The sequence below is a fragment of the Crotalus tigris genome, unplaced genomic scaffold (genome assembly GCF_016545835.1).
Source record: "Crotalus tigris isolate CLP2741 ecotype Arizona unplaced genomic scaffold, ASM1654583v1 scf7180000024293.1627790, whole genome shotgun sequence".
Lineage (NCBI taxonomy): Eukaryota > Metazoa > Chordata > Lepidosauria > Squamata > Viperidae > Crotalus > Crotalus tigris.
This window is the reverse complement of record NW_024100466.1, coordinates 228,528-253,787: the sequence shown is the minus strand read 5'-3', so window position 1 is coordinate 253,787 and position 25,260 is coordinate 228,528. Positions and strand designations below refer to the sequence as shown.

Genomic DNA, 25,260 nt, shown 5'->3' with positions numbered 1-25,260 from the left:
TACAACTGAGTTTTACTCCTGATTTACTGTTGCTAACTAGTTGTGATGCTTATGGTAGACAAGGTATTTTGTCTTTTGCCTGTTTTTATGTATCCTTTCTTATCACCATCTCTTCAGCAAGAGATACCTGTTGTGATATTCATGTATTTGAACACTGAAGTTGTGTTTTCTTTCCATGTCAACTGTGGTTACTTTTACACCTCACCTTTTTTTTTTATCAAAAATGTCACTTTAAATTAGCAAACCATTTAACCCACCATGGTATTGTATGGTTGCTTTTTGCAATTTTTATGATTATGTGACTTTTTATCATCCTTAAAATATTGGATGATGCTTTTATGTATTGTATCTTTAAAACTGTATTATGATTTGAATTGTACAAACTGCTGCAGCTGTTATGTTTGGAAGATGTGACGCTTATTGTGTTAAAAAAACATTAAGGTATTTGAAACCACTTCCAAGGGTTCCTTGATTATATTTGTGATCCTGAGTCAACAGCTTGGACCTGTTGGGCACTGTGCGCTCCTGCTGTTTGCCGAAGTCACTGAGGATCTTCTTTTCCGAGGATTTGAGGTTTGGTGGTGTATTCAGAAATGTCCTGTTCTATCAAAATAAGCCTCCCATGAAATTCTTTTTTCACTTTTCATTTTCATAAAATGTTTCAATCTCTCTCTCTCTCTCTCCTATCCGTCCATCCATCCATCCATGTATCTATCTCTGTCTATTTGTCTATCTCCTATCTTTCTATCCTTCTACCTCTCATCTATCCTTCTATCGTGTCTATCCGTCTATCTCCTTTTCTATCTCCTATCTACCATCCATACATCCTCCTATCCATCTATCCATCTCCTCTCCTATCTATCAACCTATCATCTACTATCCGTATCTATCTATCTCCTGTCTACTATCTCTTTTCTATCTCCTATCTACCATCTCTCTATCTCTCTATCTCTCTATCTATCTATCATCCTTCTATCCGTGTCTATCCGTCTATCTCCTATCTACTATCTCTCTCTTTTCTATCTCCTATCTACCATCTATCTACTATCTGTCTATCCACCTATCTATCCCTCTATCTCCTATCTGTCTATCCGTCTATGTCCTGTTCTATCAAAATAAACCTCCAATGAAATTCTTTTTGCACTTATATATCGCTTCACAGTGCTCTGCAGCCCTCTCTAAGAGGTTTACAGAGTCAGTCTATGGTCCCCAACAATCTGGGTCCTCATTTTACCAACCTTGGAAGGATGGAAGCCTGAGTCATCCTTGAGCCAGTGAGAAACGAAATGCCAAACTGCAGGCAGCCAGCAGTCAGCAGAAGTAGCTTGCAATGCTGCACTCTAACCACAGCTCATTGAGTAAGTCAATTGCCTCTTATTTGTGAGAGCCAATGAAGAACTGTAAGACAATTATGTCTTCCTAATCCTTCTCTTCAATAGGCTAAACATACCTAGCTCCCTCAATCGCTCATTATACAATTTAACCTCCAGATCCTTTATTGTTGTTGTTGCTCTTCTTTGCACACTTTCTAGGGTCTCAACATCATTTTTATATTGTGGTAGCCAGAACTAGATGCCGTATTCTGAGTTTGGTCTCAACAATGTTGTATATAGTGATCTTGATGCTATCCCTGTTGATGTAGCCCAGGATTGCATTGGCTTTTTTTGGCAGCTGAAGCTCATACCTAAATGGTGGCCCATTAGGACACCTAGATCTCTCTCACAGCAACACAGACCAGTGTCTGCACTACATTGTGAGTAAATGTTTTTTTGGGGGAGGAGATGGCAACAGACCAGGGCAAGATGAGAGATGACAATTTCAGGGATCTTAAGAAAGTAAGGCCCAGACCTGACAGCTTGCTCCAAAGCTGTCAAGTTGCTTTTTTTCCTCTGTAGGTATTGTGTCTAAAGGGTTCCCAAAATCTCTATCCCGATGATGAGATGTGGGTGCAGCAAGAAAAGGAAATGCCCAGATGCCAAACCTCCCAACCGCACAGTCCCTCCTCTAACAGAGCTCCCTCTGCTCAAAACACACATCCAGAAAAGAGAGCTGGGTCCTCACCCTTCTCTTTGTTTTATTGCACACAGACCTCCCTTTTCCCTGAGTAGCCAGAGAGAGGATTTTGAAGGGGAGGGAAGTTGAGTCCCGCAGAGGAGCTGAACAGCATTTCCCAAAAGCATTTCTAGAGCTGGAACCTAGAGAAGGCCAAAAGGGCCTCTAGGCCACAATCTTGGGGCTGAGTTTACCATGATGCAGACCTAACATGGCGCCCAGCTAATCACTTGGCTTGAGCAAACAGCTCTCTGCCAATTCTCCCCCTTCATCCAAGGACAACCCCAGAGAGGCCAGGAGAGCTGCTCATAACAAGTGTTTGTTGCGCTTCGGGATGATTCTGCGAACGGTCCTGCGTTCAGAGATGTTCCGCTTCACTCTGGCCCCGCCAACAGGAGGCCCATCCATGTTCAGGGATGGGCTGGAGTGGGACTTCTGCAAACTGGGGCAGTTCTCAACCACTGCTGTCAGCCGGGCTTCCCACTGGTCCAGATTATCTGTGCTGCAGCCAAGTTTCACCTCCAGGAGCTTCACGTATGTCTCATAGCGGCGTTTCTACACAGGGCAAGAGGGGGTGAGAGCCAAGCAGCAGAATCTGGTTCCATGATGGGAGGAGAGGAAGTCGTGGACGATCCTTCGCTAGAAATGCTGAACTAGAACATTTCCGGCAAAGCTCTCCTTGCCTTGGACCCATTCTCGGATACTATTTTGGGCACAGATTTTCCCTTTCCCCTTCTGCTTTCATATCCCACAAATAGGGATGCAGTGAACATCTCTGTGATCTACAATTTGGTATCTAACAAGAGGTTGTACGGAGGAAGAGTGATAGTCTGAAAGATAACAGCTACGTAAACAGAAAAATGGCCAGGAACAAGTAGTACTGCAGAGATATGGATCTGCCAACTCCTTCCCCCAAAAAATGATGTGAGCAATTCTCAACAGCGGGGGTGTTGGGGGTGTCCTATTCAAACTCAATGAACCGTTACCTCCCACTGTAGGAAAGAAGTGCAAGGTGTCAGCAGAGGATGGCCTTCCCCAACAGAACAGCACAGCCCAGTCACCCCCACTTCTCCTGGAAGAACAAACTTTGCTCACCTCAAAGAGCAAGTACTCCTTTCTGAGCTGGTACTCCTCCAGGTCCCTCCCACGGCCACGCTTCTCTGGCAGATTCCGCTGGAGCTCCAGCAGTTCGTGGGCTGTCCTGTCCATACAGGCTTCGTGGATCAGGTGCTGGTCTTCCTGCAGTGACAGAAAAAGATTGCAGCCTTGCCTCAAGCCAGGTGCCCCAGTTCTCTCCCCCACCTAGATCATCAGAGACATGGCTGCGCTGAGCTGTGCAACTGGAATTCCCGAGGACAGAGACACACTTCCCCAAGGATCTGAGTTCGGGTCTGGCACCCCTTAGTGACTTCATCTAAACCACTCTGTGGAAGGACCTGAGATTCGACCATTCCCTCCCCCAGCACTCAACTTACTATGCAATTCTTGGAGGGAGTAGTTGGCAAAATAGGTCTTATAAATTTCTTTTGGGAGCCCACTGCTGCAGGGAAGGGTTGGGCAGAGAACATGGCTGCCACAAGGTTGATGCGAGAAATCCATGAAATCATTTCTTCAGAAGTTCTAGAAAAGGTAGAATTGAATTTTTGAATTAGCCCAATTTTGGGGATTAACATAATAACCCAGCCACAAATAGGTAAACCATCTCTCCAAGATGTTTAAAACTAGCCCAAATCAATATTTTGTATGAATGCATCTGCTGGATCTTTATTCTGATTAAATATGTTACGTGAACACATCTCAATAATCAGGATCAATATACACTCCTGATTAGTTTGCCCAGGCTGCGCCCTGGCATCTCTCCTATTCCACAATGCCTTTACATTTTTCTGTTATTTTGTTTCAAAATACCTTACACTTTTATAATTACTATTTTAGAACATTTTTGGTTTTATTACAATTTACATAACAGAAAAACTCTCTTCTCTGTAACATTTAACTGGCCAAAATGGTGCATCATAGGACAAAGGTAGCTAACTTACAGAATGATGGGATCTATGACTCCTGAGGAATTAAATTTGGGAGTTTGCTGCTGCTGCGCTCCCATAATCCTTGTTTTCAATGTTCCATGACCATTTCCCAGCCATTCAGCAATCTGACCCTCCCTTCTCCAACTAACAGCAGCCACTTGTCTTCAGGAAGGGAAGGGGGAAGAAAGAGGAGGGAGGGAGGGAGGGAGGGAGGGAAGGAAGGAAGGAAGGAAGGAAGGAAAGGAAGGAAGGAAGGAAGGAAGGAAGGAAGGAAGGAAGGAAGGAAGGAAGGAAGGAAGGGTTTCAATGCTCACTGCCAGCTTCCAATAAGGAAATTCAGTGGGGAAGCTGACAGGAAGCCAGGTTGCTTCCAATCCCACTGTTTTTTTTGTCCATCTGTGATCATTTGGATTCTGTTCAGGTGAAGAAATCTCTCTGAAACGATGATATATGTTTCTGATTTACAATGTTCCTGACATTTGCCCACAAGTCAGTGGGGAAGCTTCCAGGGTGAAAATCAATGGAGAATCTTGTGGGGAAGGTCACAAGTTACTCAGGTAAAATAATCCTAACCTGCACGTTCTCCATCTGTCCCTCTGCACTCGCACTGCGCCAGTCAGCCTTGACTCAATTGGACATGGACTGACTAGTCGCTTTTCTAATTTTTCCCTCCCTCCCTCCCCACTGTGTGTGTGTCTGTGTGTGTACAGATAGATGATAAATATAAATAGATGGTTAGACAGACAGACAGACAGCTATACACTCCTCTTAGAGAAAGACTGCAATAGGTAAGATGGGTGGCCTGTAAATTTTATAAATAAATAAATAATACTTTAAAATTTGGTGGTAGCGAAGAATCCAAGAGACATGCCCAGAGCCATACTAAGGAATCCCCTAAGAAGACAAGAAATCTAGAAAAGGTCTCTCATTTCTTATTTATAAATTATTTCCACTACTTTTCTGCACTGGACATTTGGAATGATGGCAAGGGAGAGCTTCCTTAAGGTTTGTGGGAACTCACGGGGCTTGGAAAAGGAACACGTGCCCGTCTGCAGTCTGGAGCCGGAAGACATGTGGCCGCTTGGTGTATTTGCAGGCTTTTTCTGCCAGGGCATGAGGTATTCCAATGAGTTCTTCTGAGCCTGACACCTCCAAATGCTGCTCATCCTGCATGGCAGCCCAAAACAAAACCCAGCAGCCAGTCAGTCCTGGGGGGGCAGTTATATTAATGCTGCAAGAGGAGTTGTTGGGGGGGAGGGGATGACATGCAGTTGTGAATAAGCACCAACCCCCCTTGACACCACCCACTTCCACGCTTGCCATTTCCCTCCAATTTACATCTACTGAGGCTAGTCCTGCCCTCTGTCTTCTCTATAACAGTCCTTTAGATCAATGTTTCTCAACCTTAGCAACTTTAAGATGTCTGGACTTCAACTCCCAGAAGTCCAGACATCTTAAAGTAGCCAAGCTTGAGAAATACTGTTTTAGATGATTTGGTCCTTCCATCATGCCTCCCCTTAATTATCTGTTCTAAACATATCCACTGTTTTCAACCAGTAATCTTAGAGCTTGGTTTTCTGCTTCTTCATCTTTGTGGAAAGACTCATCTGTCATTGTTCTTCTTGAAAGGTAGGGACCAAATGTGGTCTAATGCAGAATATAAATGGAAAAGGGAAAATCTACTTCAAGTTCAGCTTGACTCCTGGCAACTTCAAATCCATATCGTTTTCCTGGCAACAAACGGAAATAGTCTGTCTTTGCCTTTTTCCAGAATGTCTTTTTTTCAATTGCCCCATCTAGCCTACCACCCTCTATTTTCTGATATTTTCCATCTCTCATGCATGCACTAATCCTCCTTAGCTTTCTGAGATCAGAAAGCTGTGCAACACAAAATAAAGGAGAAAACTACTTCTTATGACTTAGATGCTACTTCTGTTAAAGGATGCAAATCAAAATTCGGCTAGCTTATATTCAATTTATATTCCACTAAAATATCTACATCTATTTACAGGACTTACTGAACATTCAGCCTTCCATCCTTCCGGGGTAGGTAAATGAGGACCCAGATTGTTGGGGGCAATGTAAATATATATACATTGCTTACTGGTGTACACCGCTTAGAGAGTGCTTGCACTTAAAGCGGTATATAAGTCTCATAAATAAATAAATAAATTCACCAGGCTTAGTTCAGGCCAGAACCAACTTTAACCCCTCCAGAAGAGCCTCAAGGACCCTGAGGTCATCCCCAGTCATTTGGTACCCATCTCGCTTTATGAGAACTCTCAAACAAGTAGTCCTCGACTTACGACCACAATTGAGCCCAGCATTCTGTTGCTAAGTGAAACATTTGTTAAGTGAGTTTTGCCCCCATTTTACAACATTTCTTGCCACAGTTGTTAAGTAAATCATTGCAGGTGTTAAGTTAGTAACACAGTTGTAAAAGTGAATCTGGCTTCCCCATTGACTTTGCTTGTCAGAAAGTCACAAAAGGGGATCATGTGACTTTGGGTCATAAGTATGAACCAGCTGCCAAGCATTTGAATTTTGATCCCATGATCATAGGGATGCTGTAAAGGTCATAACTGTGGAAATAGTCATAAGTCACATTTTTCATTGCCATTGTAACGTTGAACGTTTACTAAATGAACGAGGACTACCTGTATACAGAAGCTTTAAGTAATATCCACTATCTATACCCATCTACGTATCTTTAACTACTTGGAACCACAAGTCCCTCTTTTTATTCTTTGTTGACTTGGAAAAGACAATCTTCCCCTTGCTTCAATTTTAACCAGCATGTCACCTTGTCTCTAAGCAGAGCACCTGCTCCTCCTGCTGTTTCCCTCCAGCTCTCCGTTTACTCTTGTACAGCCACAGAAACGCTATTTGTAGCATCTTTCTCCAGCCTTCGCTTCCCCTGGATTTTGAAGCCTCTCTGAGGCTTTCCTTGCAGGCCAGAGAAGCTCTTCTGCTTCTCTGGCCTGTCTACAGTTCTTTTTAGACATTCCCTGAGCCCCTTCACACAGAGCGCAGGCTTGGGAGGCCTCTTCTGAGGCGGCTTGTGGCAGCCACGCCTTGAGGGGATTCCTCCACAGGCTGCTTGTGAACCACTCCCCAGCACATACATTGGTGGCCTGATGCAGGACAGTCCTGGAGCAGAAGGCTCGTCTGCCTGCCTGCCTGCCTGGTCTCTGTTACCTTGAGGAAGTACAGCACTGTCCCCTTCAGCACAGCATGGAAGGTCTTCCAGCCTCGCTTACCCCAGGGAGCTGCAGGGAGGGAGGGAAGGGCGGTCAGTTGCTTTCCTCTCACCAGCTTGCCCTCCCCCTTCCTTCAGCTTGCAGCCAAGAGGGCTTGGCTGTTTGGATCTTGGCCTTAGAGTGACCTCCCCCTGGTGCTAAGGCCACTCGGCACTCACTTTTCTTGCCATCAGCCTCTGCGTGCACCTTTCGAGCAAGGAGACCCTGCTGGTACATTTTTGCCCCGGGGTCCTGCCACACAGTCAGAAAAGGATTGGTTTTCCTTTGGGTGTTTGCAGGTCTCAGGGGTATCTTTGCATCAATTGTCTCTTCCTCATCCCTGTCGGGGGCAGAAAACAGAAAGTTGGCACATTTTTGCATATTAAAAAAAATATGTGAAAGGAAAAAAAGACTCCCTCAAGGAGCCTTTTCTGTCTGGGAACCAGACAGTGTGATTTTGGATGACTTAATTATACTAAGGGTCAAAAAAAGAGGTTGGGAGAAAAATCTGTGTTTATGATGGAATGGAAGGAAATGCCTTTCAAATTTAGAGCCAGTTTGGCCTAGCAGTTAAGGTACCAGGCTAGAAAGCAGGCGACCGTGAGTTTGAGTCCCGCCTTAGACATGAAAGCCAGTTGGGTATCTTTGGGCCAGTCCCTCTCACAAGGTTGTTGTGGGGAAAATAGGAGAAGGAAGAAGATGTGTTGAATATGTTCACCACCTTGAGTTATTTGTAAAAATAGCAAAGGTGGGATAAAAGTTAAATAAATAATAAAAATAAATTTAAGGAAGTATGAAAGACACCATTCGCAATTTGAAAAATCAGTGTTTTTCTATCATGCCACTTGGGCATTCCTCTGCCATCTCACAGCTTTCAATCTTCTGGACCATCCTGAAATCTTAAGCATCCTCTTCCCTGAGCAGGCAATGAACCTGGGAAATATTACTGGGCCTCCTCCTTTCCTGTGGCAACACAGCACAATCTGGACACCAATTTGAGGCACAATTTAGGTTTCCGGTAGGAGCAAACAAGCTCCTCTGCACCAAGTTTAGTTTTTGGAAACATTCCCTTCTCCTTATCCTCCTTGACATCCACCCCTCCAGGCTTAATACTTAAAACTTCTGAATTACAGACTGATGTTGCAGAGTCACAGTTACCCACCCACACAGCTTATATAGAGCAACCCCCCCATCTCCTTTATAAGGGAGAAGGGAGGGGCTCCAGGACTTTCACGCCTTCCCTCTTGGACCTCAGCCCTCCCTTCTCCTTCCTCAAAGCCCCACCCCCATGCTATCTTGCTTTTACTTACGTAGCCCATTCCAGTTTCTCATGACGGATGGAGTTATACAATGCCTGGACAAATACAAAAAAGCTGAGATGTAAGGTTACTTCCCATGCATCTAACCCCCACCCTTCAAGATAAGCTCCCTCCCCAAATTGCCAATTTTGGGGTTCTGTTCTCAAAAGTACCGCGGATCTTTCCTCAGCTATTATCAGCTGTGAAGAAAAGCTGGGAGCCCAGAAGAATCCGGGCACTGCATCTGGTCTATGGCCGGACCCAGCCCTCCTACTGACTTTGCCGATGTCTTCAGGGGCATGAATTTAGGGAGAGCCTCTCCCCTTCCCTACGGCCAGACCCTTGATCTCACTAGTTCTTCATGCAGGACTGGTTGGGGGGTCAGCACTCTCTGCATTGCCCTTCATGTGCCCCTTTTGTCCTCTGTTGGACAGTTGCGGAAGGCAAGTGCGGCTGTGTCCAAAACCACAGCTGTCCTCACAGGCCACCTGCTGAAGGCGCATGAAGTTAATTTTCCTGTACATAACAGCTGATGGAAGAGTCTGCTGCCATTTTTAAGAAATGACCCTTCTGGTATCTTGTATTTTTTTTTACAAGCTGCCTTGTCAACTAAGTTGGGATATAGATTCTAACAAGGACTGAAACTGAGTGCCTGATTTTGGGGTGGGAGGGGGGGAAATGAGGGATAACTATACCTTTTCCATGGCAACCCCTGCCCTAAGGAACACCTTTCCCCCTTAAGGTCAGCAGGCCTTGACCCTCCTAGGCTCCCGTAAAGCACTGAAGACCCAGCTTCCCCCCAAGGGCTGGGATAAGATGAGGGGATTTCCTATTGGAAACTTTGCTTGGCTGCCAAGGTTTTTGTTTGTTCGTTTGTTTTTTAAGTTGATGATTTTAATAGTTTTATATATTTATGCAGTTTTAATTCTTGATTGGGAGCTGCCCAGTGTTTGGTATAAGATGAGCAGCTATATAAATGTTTTATAAACAAACAGACAAAGAAATGGTAGATTGTTAAAATTGATGCACTGGCAGATTAAAGATGTTGAGACTCTAGAAAGAGTACAGGGAAGAGCAACAAAGCTGATCAGGGGCTGGAGGCTAAAACAAAAAATGAATGGTTGCAGGAATTGGGTATGATTAGTATAATGAAAAGTAGGACTATGGCTCCCAGGACAGTGGCGTTCCAATATTTGAGGGACTGTCACAGAGAGGAGGGGGGGTCAACCTGTTCTCCAAAACACCTGAATGCAGGACAAGAATCAATGGATGGAAACTAATCAAGGAGGGAACCAACCTAGAACTAAGGAGAAGTTTCCTGACAATGAGAACAGCGGAATGGTTTGCCTCTGCAAGTTGGGGATGCTCCAATACTGGAGGTTTTCAAGAAGAGATGGACAGTCATTTGTCTGTAATGGTATAGGGTCTCCTGCTTGAGCAGGGGGTTGAACTAGAACACCTCCAAGGTCCCTTCCAACTCTGTTATTTTGTTATTCTGATTCACAGCACTAGAACAGTCAATAAATTGGATCAGAGAACTAAACTACTATCTAGCCAGCCTTCTGCTTCCCCAGGTGCTTCCATGATAAGCCCAGAAAAAGGACGAGGCCACAACCTCTTCTGCTGTAGCCCTTGGCACGGCACTGCTGCCTCATAGGGAGCTGTCCAAACACGCTCCTGTTCTGCTTGGCCGTGGTGTAGGCTTCCTCAGGCTGGTATGACATGTCCCAGCTGATGGCCATATTGTACCACTCCTTTCCTCAGGAAGAACATGGAATGGCTACATCCAAGCTGGACATACAAACCTGAGTGTTGGCATTTGATTCTCTCCTTCCTCGGTGTCTGTAAATACAATCTGTAATATGAACTCTGTAACCTCCAGGCAACAATAAACTGAATTTGCCCCTGCCTTGTTCCACTACGGATATGGAACATTCCCTACAAAAATAATTAGGACTATATGTGTATCTTCTGATACATTCAACCAGTTAGAGCCAGTTTGATCTAGTGGTTAAGACACCAGACTAGAAAGCAGGAGACCATGAATTGTAGTCCTGCTTAGCCATGAAAGTCAGCTGGGTAACTTTGGGCCAGTCACTCTCTCTTGCCCCAACCCACCTTATAGAGTTGTTGTTACGGAGAATGTAAAAGGAGGGAAGTGTGCTGGATATATTCACCACCTTGAATTATTTGTAAAATAATAAAGACAGCATACAAATAAATAAATAGTAAAAAAAAACATGAACACCTTTTCCTACCAAGAACACCACCATTGACATTCCCAGTGATGCAACTGTGGAAACTGGCTGATTGTTCCCAGAGAATGGGAACTGAGTCCTAGTCCTTTCCTCTGCAGAGAGCATTTGATGAATAGCAATAGCAATAGCACTGAGACTTATATGCTGCTTCATAGTGCTTTAGAGCACTCTCTGGGCAGTTATAATCTCGGCATGTTGTCCCCAACAATCTGGGTCCTCATTTTACCGACCTTAGAAAGATGGAAGGCTGAGTCAACCTCAAGCCCCGTCTGGATCGAACTCCAGGCTGTGAGCAGTTTGCCTGCAATCCTGCATTCTAACCACTGAGCCCCCAGGGTCAGTACTGCATCAGGGGCACTACAGCTACATGGGGCGGGTTGCTGAATTAGAGCGCTAAAGCTTTCTCTCCATTGGCCATACTGGCTAGAAGTGAGGTTCAACACGGCTACAGGCATCCCTTTCATTGCCTGCATAGACGGAAGCTACACATACCTTTAGCAGTTCTTTGGGGAAGTCCTTGCCATCATTTAAGGCTGTGAGATTCACAACGAAGTCCTGACAGCTCATGCTTCGGCCAATATTCTGATTCCAAAAGCATGTTGATGAGAGAGAAAAAGAGAATTGAAGATGCTGCACTGTCCATATTGCACATCTAAACAAGAACTATCACATCAACCCTATTCTATGGGTACCATATAACCTTTCCCACAAATAGTTTTTCTTTGTTCAGACACTGTAAAAGTCCGAAGTGAGTGAAAGTGAGCCAAGATTTCTTCCTCTGAGAGAGTCTCCTTACCTGCCCATGCAAATCAGTATTGAGGAGCATCATGGCACAGGTGAGTGTATGCACAGCATCTGCAGAAAAAAAGGCTGTTGAAGAGAGATGTGAGAGATTCCATAGGCTTCTCCCACAACTAAACTGAAATGTCAGCAAAACGGAATTTGACCCTTCATTAAAACAAAAGGCCAGAGAAAACGGACTGAATCTTAAGATTTGCCATCAACGTTCAGTTATTTTTTTCTCTACTAGATGAACTGTAAGTACTGGTTTCCTTCTTTTCTCAGACAGACATTTTGTACTATTCTTAAGTATCACATCTTGAGATGTAAATAGAATAGAATATAGAATAGAGTTGAATATTCTTTATTGGCCAAGTGTGATTTGTCTTGTATCCAGTGCATAAGCTCTCAGTATATATACAAGCAACAAAGTAATAAATCATCAGTGATAAGATTCAATCATAAGTCATAAGATACAACCAACAAGTGGTAATCATAAGATACCAATAAGAGTAGATAATGGAAAAGATGAGAAGAATAATAGTAATACAGTTCTACTATATGATTGGATATCCTTAGGCATAAGACAGTGCTGTGGGAATTATGTGTTTAGCACAGTGATGGCATAGAGGAAAAATTGTATTTTCATTCCTGCAATCTGCTTTTGGAAGACTTTATAACTTCTCCGTGATGGTTTGGGGATGGTGGATACCAAGAATGCCACTGCTTTTATTGTTCTTCCACTTATTTTTAATCCAGGTGGTCTCTACCAACTTTCTTCACTTTTATTTCTGAGTGGGACTGTAGTTTTTTAACATACAATGTAAATTTCTATTTTCTGTTAAGATTAAACATGTTCTGTTTTTTAGCTATTATTCAATCATAGCACGTATCTCACCTGTTACCATTATGCCTATCAAAATCCTATTTTTACCACTAAAAATCACTAAAGCTCCGAGGACAGGAAGTAAACAATTTGATCACGAGCTTTGATTCAGAACGTAATAAAATGTAAAGTCTTTGTAGCAAATATGATTCAATAGGTATAATGGAAACTTGTGGGATAGATCCTATTATTGGAATGTAGCTATAAAAGGAGAGAATGTGTCTGTTTGAAAAAAACAGAAAGTGTTTGAAAAGTGAGTTGGTATGTTTTTCAAAGAGCAAGAGCTGTCAGAGAAACCTTAGCTGTGTTTATGACAAAGGGACTAGTTTGGTAGACCTAAGGATTGCCATGGATGTAGTGTGTGTTGACTTCAGTGAAGCATCTGACCAGGTCTCTTGTATCCTTGTGGATAAAATGAACAACTGTGACCTAGATGACTCTGCAGTCCAGGGAATGAGCCATCAGTTAAACAACCAGCAGCACAAGGTTGTTCAGAAATGGTTCTGCTTTGCCCTGAAGCGGAGCGGCCCAGGGCTCTGTTGCCAGGCTTGTGCTGTTCAACAGCTGCAGAAATGACGTAGGGGATGAAAGGGATTTCACAAATTTAGAGATGACACTAACTTAGAGGAGAGAATCACAATTCAAAATAACCTAGAAAAGTTTGAGTAGTGAGCCAAATCCATCAGTGCATAGGATGTTTAATTGTGAAAAGTGTAAATCTTGAATCTGGACAGGAAAAAGCAAATGCTATAGAGGGATATGTTCAGGGTGACTGGCTTAATGGCCATGCATTTGAGTAGGATCATAGGCAAATGTGTGCTTTGCACCAACATAGCGAATAACTGTTCTATTATACTATTTTATACTGGTGCATCTAGGCACTGTACTTTAAAAAGGAAGCAGAGATGCTAATGAAAAAGCTGCTGAATATATAAGTAAATTGGAAATGGTCACAATGTCCTTTCTCCCTCTTCCTTCTCCTTACCTATTCCAACTTCCATGCCATCAAAAAAGGTATCAAGACACGAATGGATTCTCTTTTTGCCCAGAAAATGATAGTGGAAAAAACAAAATTGAGGATGTTTTTAAATCCAAAAATAATCAATTAAATATTTATTAATGGACATAAAAACATTTTTTCAAAGAAAAAAATATAGAGTAATGCAAAATATGAAGGGGTTGCACGTTCCTTTAAATTGCTATGCAGAAAAATCATCCCTATCCGCTGGATTCCTCTGCCCAATGGACCATCCAGTCTCCCTCAAGAACATTATATATGGGACTAATAATATTCCTGGTTTTAAGGGAAGGAAATAAAACTGGGTGTAAATGGACCACAAAAAAAAAAATGCTTTGAATAAACTCAAAGCAATGAAAAATAGGATTTCCAGGTAGGAGGAAGAAATGGGAAAAAGCGTTCAAGAGGAATTTCAGTTGCCAAAGAGGTAAAACTGTAAGTAAAACAGTGAACAAGCCCCAAGAGAAGACACTAATCTCACTACCCCAAATTCCAGGAGATGGAAATCATTCGCTGGTTGCCTGAAACCATACAACTACAGAGGGTGAAAGAAGCCCAGAAGACCAGTTCTCTTTATATACAGTATGCTCAAAGGGAAATAAAGAGAACTGGTCTACCGGCTGCCCAAGGAAAATGACAATAATATGCTAACAGGTACGCTATTCAATTCCTGTTTTGAGCTTGGGTTCTCCGATTCAGCTGGAAAGCAATGATCTCACCTCCATCCCGACTTTGCGGTCAGAATAAAAGCAGGGTAAGCACAAGAGCGCTTGCTGCCTGAACCAAAGCTTATGCACTGCGAGGTCTGGACTGAGAGTCTCACCTGGACTAAGAGAGGCCTCAGGATTGCAACAGTGGTAGCGCCGAGAGAAATGCATCAGGATCCGCTCCCGCTCCTGAGTCTCCCCAGTGAGCACAAAGGACTTCAGGAAAGACCTGCCAAGAGAAAGGTCTGTGAAGCACAGAAGAGCAGGGAGGGCAGCTGCAATGCTTCTTTTTCCCAGGACGGGCAAACAGCAGCAGCAGCAGGCCTGCGGAAGAAGCATCCTCAGGGCTTCCACCGTTGCCCATTTGGCATGGGGACAATCCAAGGAGGCTGAGGCAGCTGAAATCCTGAGGCTGGGAGGCACCTCTACCTTCACAATGGAGCTTCTCAGCCAGCTCCCTTTAGTATGCCAAGGACTGAGGTGACTTTGGACACAGCCGCCTCTGCTTACAGGTTTCAAGGATTTTCCTTGCATCCAGGTCCCTTCTCACAGCTCAAGGAAGGTCTTCCAATCAAGCAGGCTAGACTAGTAGCAGAGCTGCAGGAAGAGGCCACTTGATCTTTTCTTCCCATATCATCTCATTTTCCTCTTCCCACCTTTCATTCTGTTACTCCCCACATAGTCCAGCCATTCCCCAAGTTAGCTCTTGGCCTCCTGGATTTGGGAGAGGGAAGGGCACCCTCCCTCCCAATCAGGAAGGGCAGGAAATTTGGCCATGAACTATGAAGTTTCACTTCCCTTCTTGAAAATGGAAAGGCAGCCCAAGGCGAGGAGTACACTACCTTAGGGCTTGATCCAGAGTTTGCGCAGAGAAGTGGAAGAAGGAAAGGTAGGCCTCAGCGACCATCTGGCTGAAGGTATTGCTGTGGACAAATGTAGAGGAACAGCTCAGAAAACCCCAAGCACCCCAAGCTCTCTAAGAGAACCTCTCATTCTCCTCCTAGGTGCTCCTCACACTTGCCTGGCTCCTAAAGCCCTCCTCCTGCGCTCCAGGTCCCATGACCGTGGAAGAGCCATCACGGACCATGCAAAAGTTCAAGCAAAAAGAGAAAAAGGTGCTACTGCCACCCATTCAGCCCCTTTGGCCCTTGCTTTTACTGTTTCTTCCTCATATTTCCCTCAGCTGGACTCCTGCTGACCAAAGCGTCTGTCCTTTGTATTTGCTTCAGGACCACAAGATTCTGCTGCTGGGGCTGCCTCAGAGGAGGGCAGTGTTTGCTTTGCCACCTGCTCAAAATGCCCTCCATACTTGGCTTTCAGTCAGCAGAGGGCCGTTTCCTAGAATACTGGCCTGGAAATGCATTAGCTTCTTCTTTGGGTGATGAAAGAACTTGAAACTCAGCATGATATGTGTGTGTGCGTGCACGCGCACGCGCCCATACTGTGCAAGTAATAAAAGTGACAAACATTCAAATCCCCAAACGGAAGGAGGTATGTAACTGAAGACTTTCAAGGCCATCTTACTTCTTGTGGAGAAAAGCAGCCACCTGAGACTTTTTGAACCCGTCCAGATGGTAGAGGCGAGCTGCCAGCCTTTGTGCTGCGGCCAGGTCTCCAGAGGTACTGTTTGCAAGGAGCAGGGTGCCATTCGGTTCTGCTGTGACCTTGGCAGGCAGACTCTCCCCCGTTCTGCTGAACTCCCCTCCAAGTTCTTCACGGCAGCTGCAGAGGGTGGAGAGACAGACAAAAAGACTGGGATCCTTGTCACAGCTCAAGAGAATAAATGCCGACACATAAATGTAGCCACCCTGAGGCAACAAGGCAAGCAAAGTCTCTTGTGGCTGCAGGACAAAAGCCACAATCACTTCAAAGCAGCCTCCAAATACCTGCTGAGTTGCCTCTTGGCCCAAGCCCACCTTCCCACCTCAGCAGAAGGATGCTGTGTGTGGTGAGCAGACCAGAAAGACCAATCGTCCCAAGAGACGTAAAACAAAGCATCCTTACTATAACATTGTCTCTTCCTCTCTGTCTTTTGACCTCCCATCGCTTGGCATAGCTGGCAGCTCCACCATCTTGAGTCTTTCTACTGAGCTCACCAGCTTCCGCTCTATACCACAAAGTGGGACGGAGTGCACATCTGCTCTGGTGACGTCTTTCTGTAGAGAGGAAGTTCTTTCAGGCTCCTCTAACCATGTGCAGGAAGATGAAGGGTGGCCATGGAATGATACTTGTGGCTCAAACCTCTCTTGCTGCAGATTCTGTTCTGCAGCAGGACCTGAGAGGACCTGGAAGCTGGAGGGAACGCAGCAACTCTTCCCTGGAGATGTAGGCTTAGGAGGGGGACAGCTCTCCGTGGACTCTTGCAGCAAAGCAGACATCAAAGTGCTGGAGGCAGAAAACAACAGGCCTTCTGCTGGCAAATAAGCAGGCTGGTCTGCATCTGGACCAGAGGGACAAGTCAGTTACAAGGCAGTTTCCTTTCTACACCTTGCAAGACCACAGCCTCTGTGGTGCTGTGCAGCTTAGAAAGCTGTGATGGGGCAGTGCATTGCCTGATGCTCTTAGAAAGATCACTGCAAGACTTACCTGAAGTAATGCTTTCCATAACATCTCCTTGGAATGGATCCAGAAAACAGCCCTCAGCCTGGAAGATAAATTTTGGTAGTCACAAAGGTTGAGGCAGCTGGCAACATGGAAAGCTGCTGACCCCTCTGCGCCCTGCCTTCAGGAGTGGATTTTCAAGCATTTCCCAAGAACTGTAGAAAGAACAATCGCTGCACATCAACAGTAGGGTGCAGAAACAAAATCAGTCCGGCATGGTGCAAATGGGTTTGTAGATTGTTTGGATGCTGTTTTGTTGAAGGCAAGGGCCTGGTTTTGTGGAAAGCTTATCTATGCTATTTACCAGGTAAATGGTATATTCAAGCTGCTACTTCTAGTTTGCTTTCAGAAACTGCCCTCCTCTGTCTCCAAATCTCAAGATTTCCAAGACAAGAGATGAAATAACTAGTGGTTAATATAAGGGTACCCCAAACATTGGCCTACATCTGCATGCAGCATTAACAGCTAGCCAAAACAAGAGAGGGTTTTGGTTTGGACAAGAAAGTCTCTTGCAGGTCCAGTGCTGAAAGAGGGGCTGGGCAGCTGGTGGAATGCATTTCTTTGTTGGAGAAGACTGGACCTAAATAGGAATTAAAACTCCAACTAAGTTCATGTAAAGCAAACACGGCAGGAGATGTATGCTCATGAGTCTACTACAGAATAGAATAGAATAGAATGGAATGGAATGGAATGGAATGAATGGAATGTGGAAGGGACTTGGAAGTCATCTAGTCCAACCCCCTGATCAGGCAGGAAACTCTATACCATTTCAGACAAATGGCTGTCCAGTCTTTTCTTTAAAACTTCCAGTGTTGGAGCATTTACAACTTCTGGAGGCAGGTTGTTCCACTGATTAATTGTTCTGTCAGGAAGTTTCTCCTTAGTTCTAGGTTGCTTCTCTCTTTGGTTAGTTTCCCTCTGCTGCTTCTTTTCCTGCCTTCAGGCGCTTTGGAGAATAGTTTGACTCCCTCTTCTTTGTGGCAACCCCTGAGATATTGGAACACTGCTATCATGTCCCCCCTCGTCCTTCTCTTCATTAAACTAGGCATACCCAATTCCAGCAACCATTCCTTATGTTTTAGCCTCCAGTCCCCTAATCATCTTTGTTGCTATTCTCTGTACTCTTTCTAGAGTCTCAATATCTTTTTTACATCGTGGCAATCAAAACTGGATGCAGTATTCCAAGTGTGGCCTTACCAAGCCATTGTAAAGTGGTATTTAACACTTCACATGATCTTGATTCCATCCCTCTGTTAATGTAGCCTAGCACTGTGTTGATTTTTGTGGCAGCTGCAGCACAGTGATGGCTCATATTTAAGTGATTGTCCACTAGGACTCCAAAGTCCCTCTCACAGTTGCTACTATTGAGCAAGGACCACCTATATTATACCTGTGCATTTGTTTTTTCTTGCCTTAATGTAGAACCTTACTGTTTTCACCATTGAATTTCATTTTGTTAGATAGCGCCCAATGTTCAAGTCTATCAAGATCCTTCTTAAGCCTATCTTCTGAAGTGTTGGCTATTCCTGCCTGCTTGGTGTCATCTGCAAATTTGATCAGTTCCCCATCTATCCCCTCATCCAAACCATTGATGAAGATGTTGAAGAGTACTGGGCCCAGAACAGAGCCCTGGGGCACCCCACTATACACTTCCCTCCATGTAGATGCAGTTCCAATGGGGACCATGCACTGAGTACAATCGGTCAGCCATACATAGAAGCATGTGCACTGAGAGCTTCTGTACTAAAGACAATTTCCTTGTGTACTGAATCACTCTTGGCCAAATCAAGTTCAGTTCAGTTCAAGCCCCTCTTACCTTTGAATTCTCTTCCAAAAAGCACGTTTCAAGATCTCTTTCTGTGATTATCAGTGGAGACAAGGAACGATAATGGGGCACATAACTTGGAAAAGAACAGGTGGATGTGTCCTCATTAGCATCTGGATCACATACAGAAAAATAATTCCTGGCCACAGGGCTTATTGCTACAGTGGCCTGGGAAAACAAGTCACCATTATGGTTTCCAGAGTCCACATCACTTTTAAGATTTTTCTTGTAATTCTCAATGGAAGTTTCCCTTTCTGATTGTGTCCACGGAATTTGTCCTTCAAAAGTTCTGGTTAAATGAGGACTTTCCTGAAAGAGTGGATTATTGAAAAATAAATATTCAACCTCCTCCTCCTCCTCCTTCTCACTTTCTTCCTCCTCCTGTCTCTCTAAATTCTCTTCTGGCTCCTCTCCACTATCGCTTTCCAGGAGTAAATGTTCATTGATGGTAGCTGTGTCCAGGGACATGACTGTCACCGGTATGTTTTTAGAATTCACACTGTGAGTCTGCGGATATTCTTTCTGCTTATCTAACTCCTCTTGAAGATCTAAGACACACATCTGAGCTTGTAGAATACCAGCCCAAAAAACAGATTGGGTAGCATCACTATTACATTTATCCTGAGTTTTCAAGTTGTTTATCAGTTCAAGAGGCTGTCCAAATCTCTCAGAGAAGTCCAAGCTTTCTGAAACAGGGTGGCCCAGTTCAGGGTGTAATACTTCAAAATTATTCTGCATTAACACTGGAATGGATTTTTCAGAGGGTGTTTCAGTTCTGCAGTGAACACCCTCCAATCTATCCTGTACAAGACACAAAGGAGGGGTAATAGCATTTTCAACCTGGCAAGTTTCAGAAAATGCAAGCAGATCCCAAGTCTGTTTCAAGCACTCTCCAGGGTCAGAGTTCACTTCCTTTGTTCTGTTTTCAGAGGGCATATCCATCAAGTCTGAGCTACTGGAGCATTCAGGGCATTCCATTCTAGCATCTACCATGAAAACTTGCACAGAAGTAACTAGGGTTCCAGTCTGATTTTCAATAGGCTAAGAAATTGGGCCTTTAAAAAGCAATCTCCATGGTTCTCTTGTTTGGCCTGCAAAAGAGAAAGAAATATATGTTCTGGTTAACACTTGCTCCAAATGAATAGTTTCACGATTTGCTTACTTTCTACAATGAGAAGCAATATCAAAATATTTTAAATATATAAATAATTAAACAGATCAATTACAAAAGGAACCAAAAGACGCCAAGTATAGGCTGCTGGAAAAACAGCCCCTCATGGCAGTATAAACTCCTGCAGATGCATCAAAGGAGTTGCTAGTCCATCAGCATTTTGCACATCAAGATTTAGGACAGTGGTTCTCAACCTGTGGGTCGGGACCCCATTTGGGGTCGAATGACCATTTCACGGGGGTCACCAAACAATGCAGTCCGCCATTTTTTCCCCTTTTCCTTAGCTGTGCTACTCCCTTTTATTCTATTGGCTTTTGAAAGCCAATAAAATAGACTCTTTTGAATAGAGTCTAATTCTATTAGCTTTCAAAAGCCAATAGGAATCGTACAGGCTGTCTCTGCCCTGCTGAGCCCGCCAAAAGTCTCATTCTGCAAATGGTGCTGCAAGTTGTCTGCAGCGAAGGTGAGCTGTCTGGAAGTTTCCACCCCTCCCTGCTGAGCAACTACTAAAAATGTAAGTAAAAGAGGGCCAGGGGTGGAAGGTGGGAGGCCGGCGGGCGCAGGGAGGGTTACTGGCGTGCGTGGGGCCCGGCGGGTGCCTTACCTCCCTTGGGCTGGGCCAGCTGGTGGCCCAGCCGGTGGTCGGCTTGCGCCATCTCTGCTGCTTGCCAGCTATGCCTCAGCCGGCGCAGGGGTCGGCACCACGCATGCGCGGCACTCCCGGGCAGGGAAAGTCCTCGACTTACGACCAGTTGGGTAGTCCTCGACTTATGACCGGTTGGGTAGTCCTCAACTTACGACCGGTTGGGGTCACGGCATTAAAAAGGTTGAGAACCACTGATTTAGGATATTATAACAAATATAATACAGATTGATATATATGAATCTATGAACTAAGAAAGGGAAAGGGAAAAAGAAGAAAAACAAGTGGCTATTAAAGAGCCAGGAAGTGTATTTTTTGAACTGTATTTTTCATGGCACTCTGGTCTTAATTCTACCCCCATCTCCCACCCCTCATCCACCTCTTATCAAACAAACTTTTAGTGGTGAAGGCTTTAGTCATCTTTAAATGATAGGGGGTGCAGAACTTAGTTAGGCTGTGTGGTTACTTCCACTACTTACCACCAACAGATACAATGTGGGACATATTGAAATTGTTGAAATCCAAAAGAGTTGCCTAAATAGCTAAACTAGGGAAAGCCAAACAAGAAAAAAACAGATTGTTCACTCTTCTATATATTCAAATTCAGCTGCTGTCTTTTTCAGCTACTGCAAAAATCAGTAGTAAAGCAAAATTGTTATGCACATTTATTTATCAATCCTAAAGATGGTTTTTCAGAAGGCAACTGGACTTTCTTGTTTTTATTTGAAGATGTTTCAATTCTCATCTAAGAAGCTTCTTCAGCTACGTCTTCAAAAAAAAAAAAAATAAGAAAGTCCAGTTGCCTCTTTGGGACAACTATGATGTGGATGACTGAGAATCTCCATAGATATTTATCGAATTTATATAATTGCCCATCTCACAAGAAGTGACCTTGCACCACAACAGACAAAGCAAGAGATGGAAAATAAACATTCTAAATATTCAGAATATGTCTTAAAACAGTGTTTCCCAAACTTGACAATTTTAAGGCATGTGGACTTCAACTCCCAGAATTGCTGGCTGTGGAATTCTGGGAGTTGAAGTCCTCATGCCTTAAAATTGTCAAGTTTGGGAAACACTGTCTTAAAATATAGTTAGCCACGTTATTTATTTATAATGTATTTATTTTATTTATTTACTTCCAACCTCTGCGTATCACTGGCTTCATTTGGACTCTCAGAATATAGCGGTTTTGCAAAAGAAGCCTGTAAAAATTTCCCTAATTGTAGGATAAATTTTAAACAATGGTACAGCAGCATCTTCCTCCTTTAGTTCTCTCAATTGCTGAGGGACAAAGAGGGGACACCTCCCCTCACAGACCAAGTTGAAAGAGTGCAACCCACCTAAGCTTTGGCTGGGGCCTCCTGAGACAAGCAGGCAGGGGACCTTTCCTCTATTCTCAGACAGAAACTCTGCCCAGCAGTGAAAGAGACGCAAAGAAAGGCTGCCCCACGTTCTGGATGACAATGTCACTGCAAACGGAATGACACACACCCTGGTTTGGTTGGAATCCATAGGAGCTGGTTGTTCCTCATCAGGCAGTGCTTACAAGAGAGATCACCAACCTCCAGCTCATCAGTGTGACCCACCAGGCCTGTGGGGCTAAGGAAAAAGCCCTTCATTATCACTATTAAACTGCTCCCTTGGCAGTTTTGCCAGTACACCTCTTCTCCCAGTAAGGATGGTACCGGGAACTCCCCAGCCATTGCCAATTTGACATCCACACACCTTCCCTGTGTTGAATCCCCCGAGGTCACCCAAACCTGCAACACAGAGAGAGACTTAATTTGGTCTCTGGGGAGGAGTGACCTCCAGTCTGGTTGTCATAGGGATTCCCTGCTGACCAAGAGAAACTACAGCTGCCTCAAAGCCAAGTTAAGGCCGTTCTTATAGCACAGTATAATGGAGGAGGGTCCAAAATCTATGCAAAATCTTGTGATGAAGTATCTCTACTACTCCAGCCTTGACAGCATCAGCTTTTCATCTACCGGTAGCTATTCTTACTTTTTGCAAGGAGTGAATGTTGAGGGTAATTACAAATTTTACAAAAGATTGATTTTTAATTAAGTGCTTCAGTGGATGAAATTATTATAGGGTAAACAGGTTCAAAAGAAAATCAGCTGGTTTTGAGCAACCTGGGGCAAAAACTCAATGGAAAGTGTGAGGAGTGATAGAACTAGGAAATTGTTCTTCCTGAGCTTGCATTCTACTCATTCTAACTGGGCAGGCACATCAGCTAATTTATTTTAGCACAGACTGCAGCAAATCTCCCAAATGGTTTTAACCCTTCCCTTAAAACAGGCCCGAGATTTGAATGGTCTCTAGTCTACCTTCTTCGGGAGAGGCAGGGAAGAAAGCTCCAAAGGGGAGACACCGCTTTGCCCCGTCCCCATCATTATGGCTTCAGAGAACAGCAGCCCTTTGGTGGTTGCCGGAGACCCGGGTTCGAGTCCTGCCTGGCGGGCTCTCCCTGGAGAAGCAGCCGGGAGAACGTTCGGAGCGCCGCCGCCTCCGGGAGGGAAGGCATGTCGAGAGCGGAAGGGTCGGCCCGGGGCTTGCGAAGGCCGCCCTTCGGGTCGATTTAGCTTCCCAAAACCCACTTATGCCCGCTCCTTTGGGCGGGCGACTTCCACGGGGAAGCCCGGGGATAGGGTGCCTTTCAAAAGAGCCGGTTCCGTCTCAGGGGCTGCGAAGTGATGGACCTGCTTCCTTCTCTCCTTAGGAGCCACGTCCAGCCTCGTCCTTCACTTTCCCCCAAGAAAGCGCGGATGGGCCCCCTTCCTCCCCACCGCCCGAGGGGCCCGCAGCCTCCCCGGCCGGGGCCGGAGCCCAGCCAGAGCCCAAAAGCGCTGCCCGGTCGGGATCGGAGCGCAGAGGCTGTGCCGGCCAGCCCGGCCCTCGGCGCCCTTGGGCGGCGCTGGCTCCGCAGGCTCCCGGGAAGCCGTTTCCACGAGACCGGCCCGGCGGAGGCGCGGCTCTTCCCTCCGGAGAGGTCGCCGGCCGCTTCCGCTGGGAGGGAGAGGGGCGGGCGGAGCCGCTCCGCCTCGGGAAAGCCCACCCGGGCGGCCCCGGTGCCCACTTACCACCGCGGGCCCCGCTTCGCCGCGACCGGCCAGCCGGCAGCATTTCCGGCCTCCGCGCCGCCCGAGCACAAGGCCCGCCTCGCCCAGGAAGGCGGCCCCGCAGCCGCGCTCCTCTGCCCCAAGCCCGACCGGGTCCCGCGACGCCTCCCGGGCCGGGGCCCCCGCCGGGAAGCCCACTCCCCGACCGGTGACTCCGGGGGACCCCGCGATCCCCGCCGGGGCCGGCGGCTGCCCCAGCAGAGCCGGCTCTCCTCCCCCGGCTCCCCCTGGCGCTGCGAAGGGGCCCCGGCTGAGGCGGCTCCGGGCGGGCCCTGGGGGGCCCGAGCGCGAAGGTCACGACTCTGGGAAGCGGGGCAGCCCCACCGATCGCTGCTGGCTCGGAATTTAGGGCTCAGTTCAGCGTTTCCCTTCCTGGTGCTCGCCCTGCCTCGGAACAGGCCCAACGTGGGGGAGCCTCTAGAGGACTGACCAGACCCTCCCCCCACAGCCCCAGGGGAACCGAGCTGAGTGCCAAACCCTAGAGGGGGGGTTAGGGTTTCCTGCTAAATGGCCTCCATTGGAGGTGCAAGGCGGAGGGGGGGGGGAATGGGGGCTCCCTGACTTGCATATTTGCTTTGCTGGGAGAGAGCGACCATTGCCCCCCCCCCCGTGTTAGGCAGCATTGAGACCCAACTTCATTGCTGGGCTAGGCACCCCTTTCATCTCATGGGGCCTCCTGCTTTCACGGGGCCTCCTGTCCTTGGCTTTCAGTTGTCTCCGCTCCAGAGTTGGTCCTCTGTGAGAAAGGACTGCAGAGGCATCTGGCTGGGCTTCCATAGCCCCAACCCTTCCAGAGGCTTCTTTTGGGGCTCCTCCTTACTGTACTTACCTCCTGTCGGACCTTTCACCCTTTCATCTTGCCGAGACCTGAGCAAGGATCCCTAGGGAATCAGTGCTGCTTCTTCCCAAGAGCCCCTGGTGAGAATGGGACAGATCCTGCTTGATCTTTTGCTGTTTTTACATGATTTTGCAAGACAACCTGACTCAAGGCCACTAACTCTGTGACACCGACCTCTCTTTGAAAAGCATTCAAACGAAAACAAAGGAATAGAGAAGGTTCTCTGTCTTGCAAAATGCTGTGCAAATGAAGAAGTGTTGCTTTGCCTCCTGCACATGCTGCAGTGCTGCTGTCTGAACCGGAACTTACAGCTCTTGGGTGAGCAGTGCAAACCGCACAGGCGGTAGCTACTGCCTCTCAGAGCTACTTTTAAACGAAGGCCACGAAGCAGAGAGAAGCAGGAAGCCCAAGCAGAACTAGTCTCAGACTGCAAGGCAAGGGAAGTAGGATGAGGACCAGGTCCCCTCATTTACAGCAATTTCCATCCACTAATACAAGAAAAACTAGGTGAATGCATATTTGGAAGAGCTGCTTCAAAATACATTAAATCATAGCACCTCCTTAAAGTGTGAAGCTAAAAGAAAAGCAGTTTTAAAGTGAGCTGCTGCACTCATTGCTGCATGTTTTAAAGTATCACTTCCAAATCTTTTCCAAAGTGCATCTAACCTTTACTGAGCAAGCACTGAACAAAGTTTAAAATGATATAGTAAAAATTGACGTAAAAATGATTTTTCCGTTCCTCTCTGAACAGAACAGAACAAAACAGAACAACAGAGTTGGAAGGTTTTCTTGTCC

At 45.8% G+C, this 25,260-nt stretch overlaps 1 protein-coding gene across 12 annotated transcripts; it reads right to left on the bottom strand.

Moving 5' to 3' along the window:
• Positions 1 to 2,035: 2,035 nt before the first annotated feature.
• On the bottom strand, positions 2,036 to 25,238 carry LOC120299362 (PH and SEC7 domain-containing protein 4-like). 12 transcript variants are annotated; one of them, XM_039324125.1, is made up of 17 exons: positions 24,457 to 25,238; positions 22,000 to 22,107; positions 18,683 to 19,782; positions 16,852 to 16,909; positions 16,270 to 16,705; positions 15,790 to 15,987; positions 15,108 to 15,188; positions 14,382 to 14,494; positions 11,671 to 11,729; positions 11,367 to 11,456; positions 8,629 to 8,672; positions 7,498 to 7,658; positions 7,278 to 7,348; positions 5,101 to 5,246; positions 3,528 to 3,672; positions 3,148 to 3,291; positions 2,359 to 2,607 (listed from the first exon to the last, which is right to left on the bottom strand). In XM_039324125.1, the coding sequence occupies exons 3-17, from the start codon at positions 19,682 to 19,684 to the stop codon at positions 2,359 to 2,361; spliced, it is 2,997 nt and encodes a 998-aa protein (XP_039180059.1). In that variant the 5' UTR covers positions 19,685 to 19,782; positions 22,000 to 22,107; positions 24,457 to 25,238. The 12 variants fall into 12 exon arrangements, with proteins under 12 accessions (XP_039180067.1, XP_039180068.1, XP_039180059.1 ...); XM_039324126.1 differs by lacking the exon at positions 24,457 to 25,238 and adding an exon at positions 23,589 to 23,876; XM_039324128.1 differs by lacking the exon at positions 24,457 to 25,238 and adding an exon at positions 22,234 to 22,250.
• Between the last annotated feature and the right edge of the window lie 22 nt (positions 25,239 to 25,260).

Bases quoted from the DNA above. Each gene is read 5' to 3' on its own strand.
- LOC120299362 (XM_039324125.1), bottom strand. From the start codon at position 19,684: ATGGTAGATGCTAGAATGGAATGCCCTGAATGCTCCAGTAGCTCAGAC. The intron at 11,730-14,381 runs GTGAGACTCTCA...TTTTTTCTGCAG, and splicing joins TGAGGCCTCTCTTAGTCCAG to ATGCTGTGCATACACTCACC. The intron at 2,608-3,147 runs GTGAGCAAAGTT...TGCCCTGTGTAG, and splicing joins AGGAGTACTTGCTCTTTGAG to AAACGCCGCTATGAGACATA.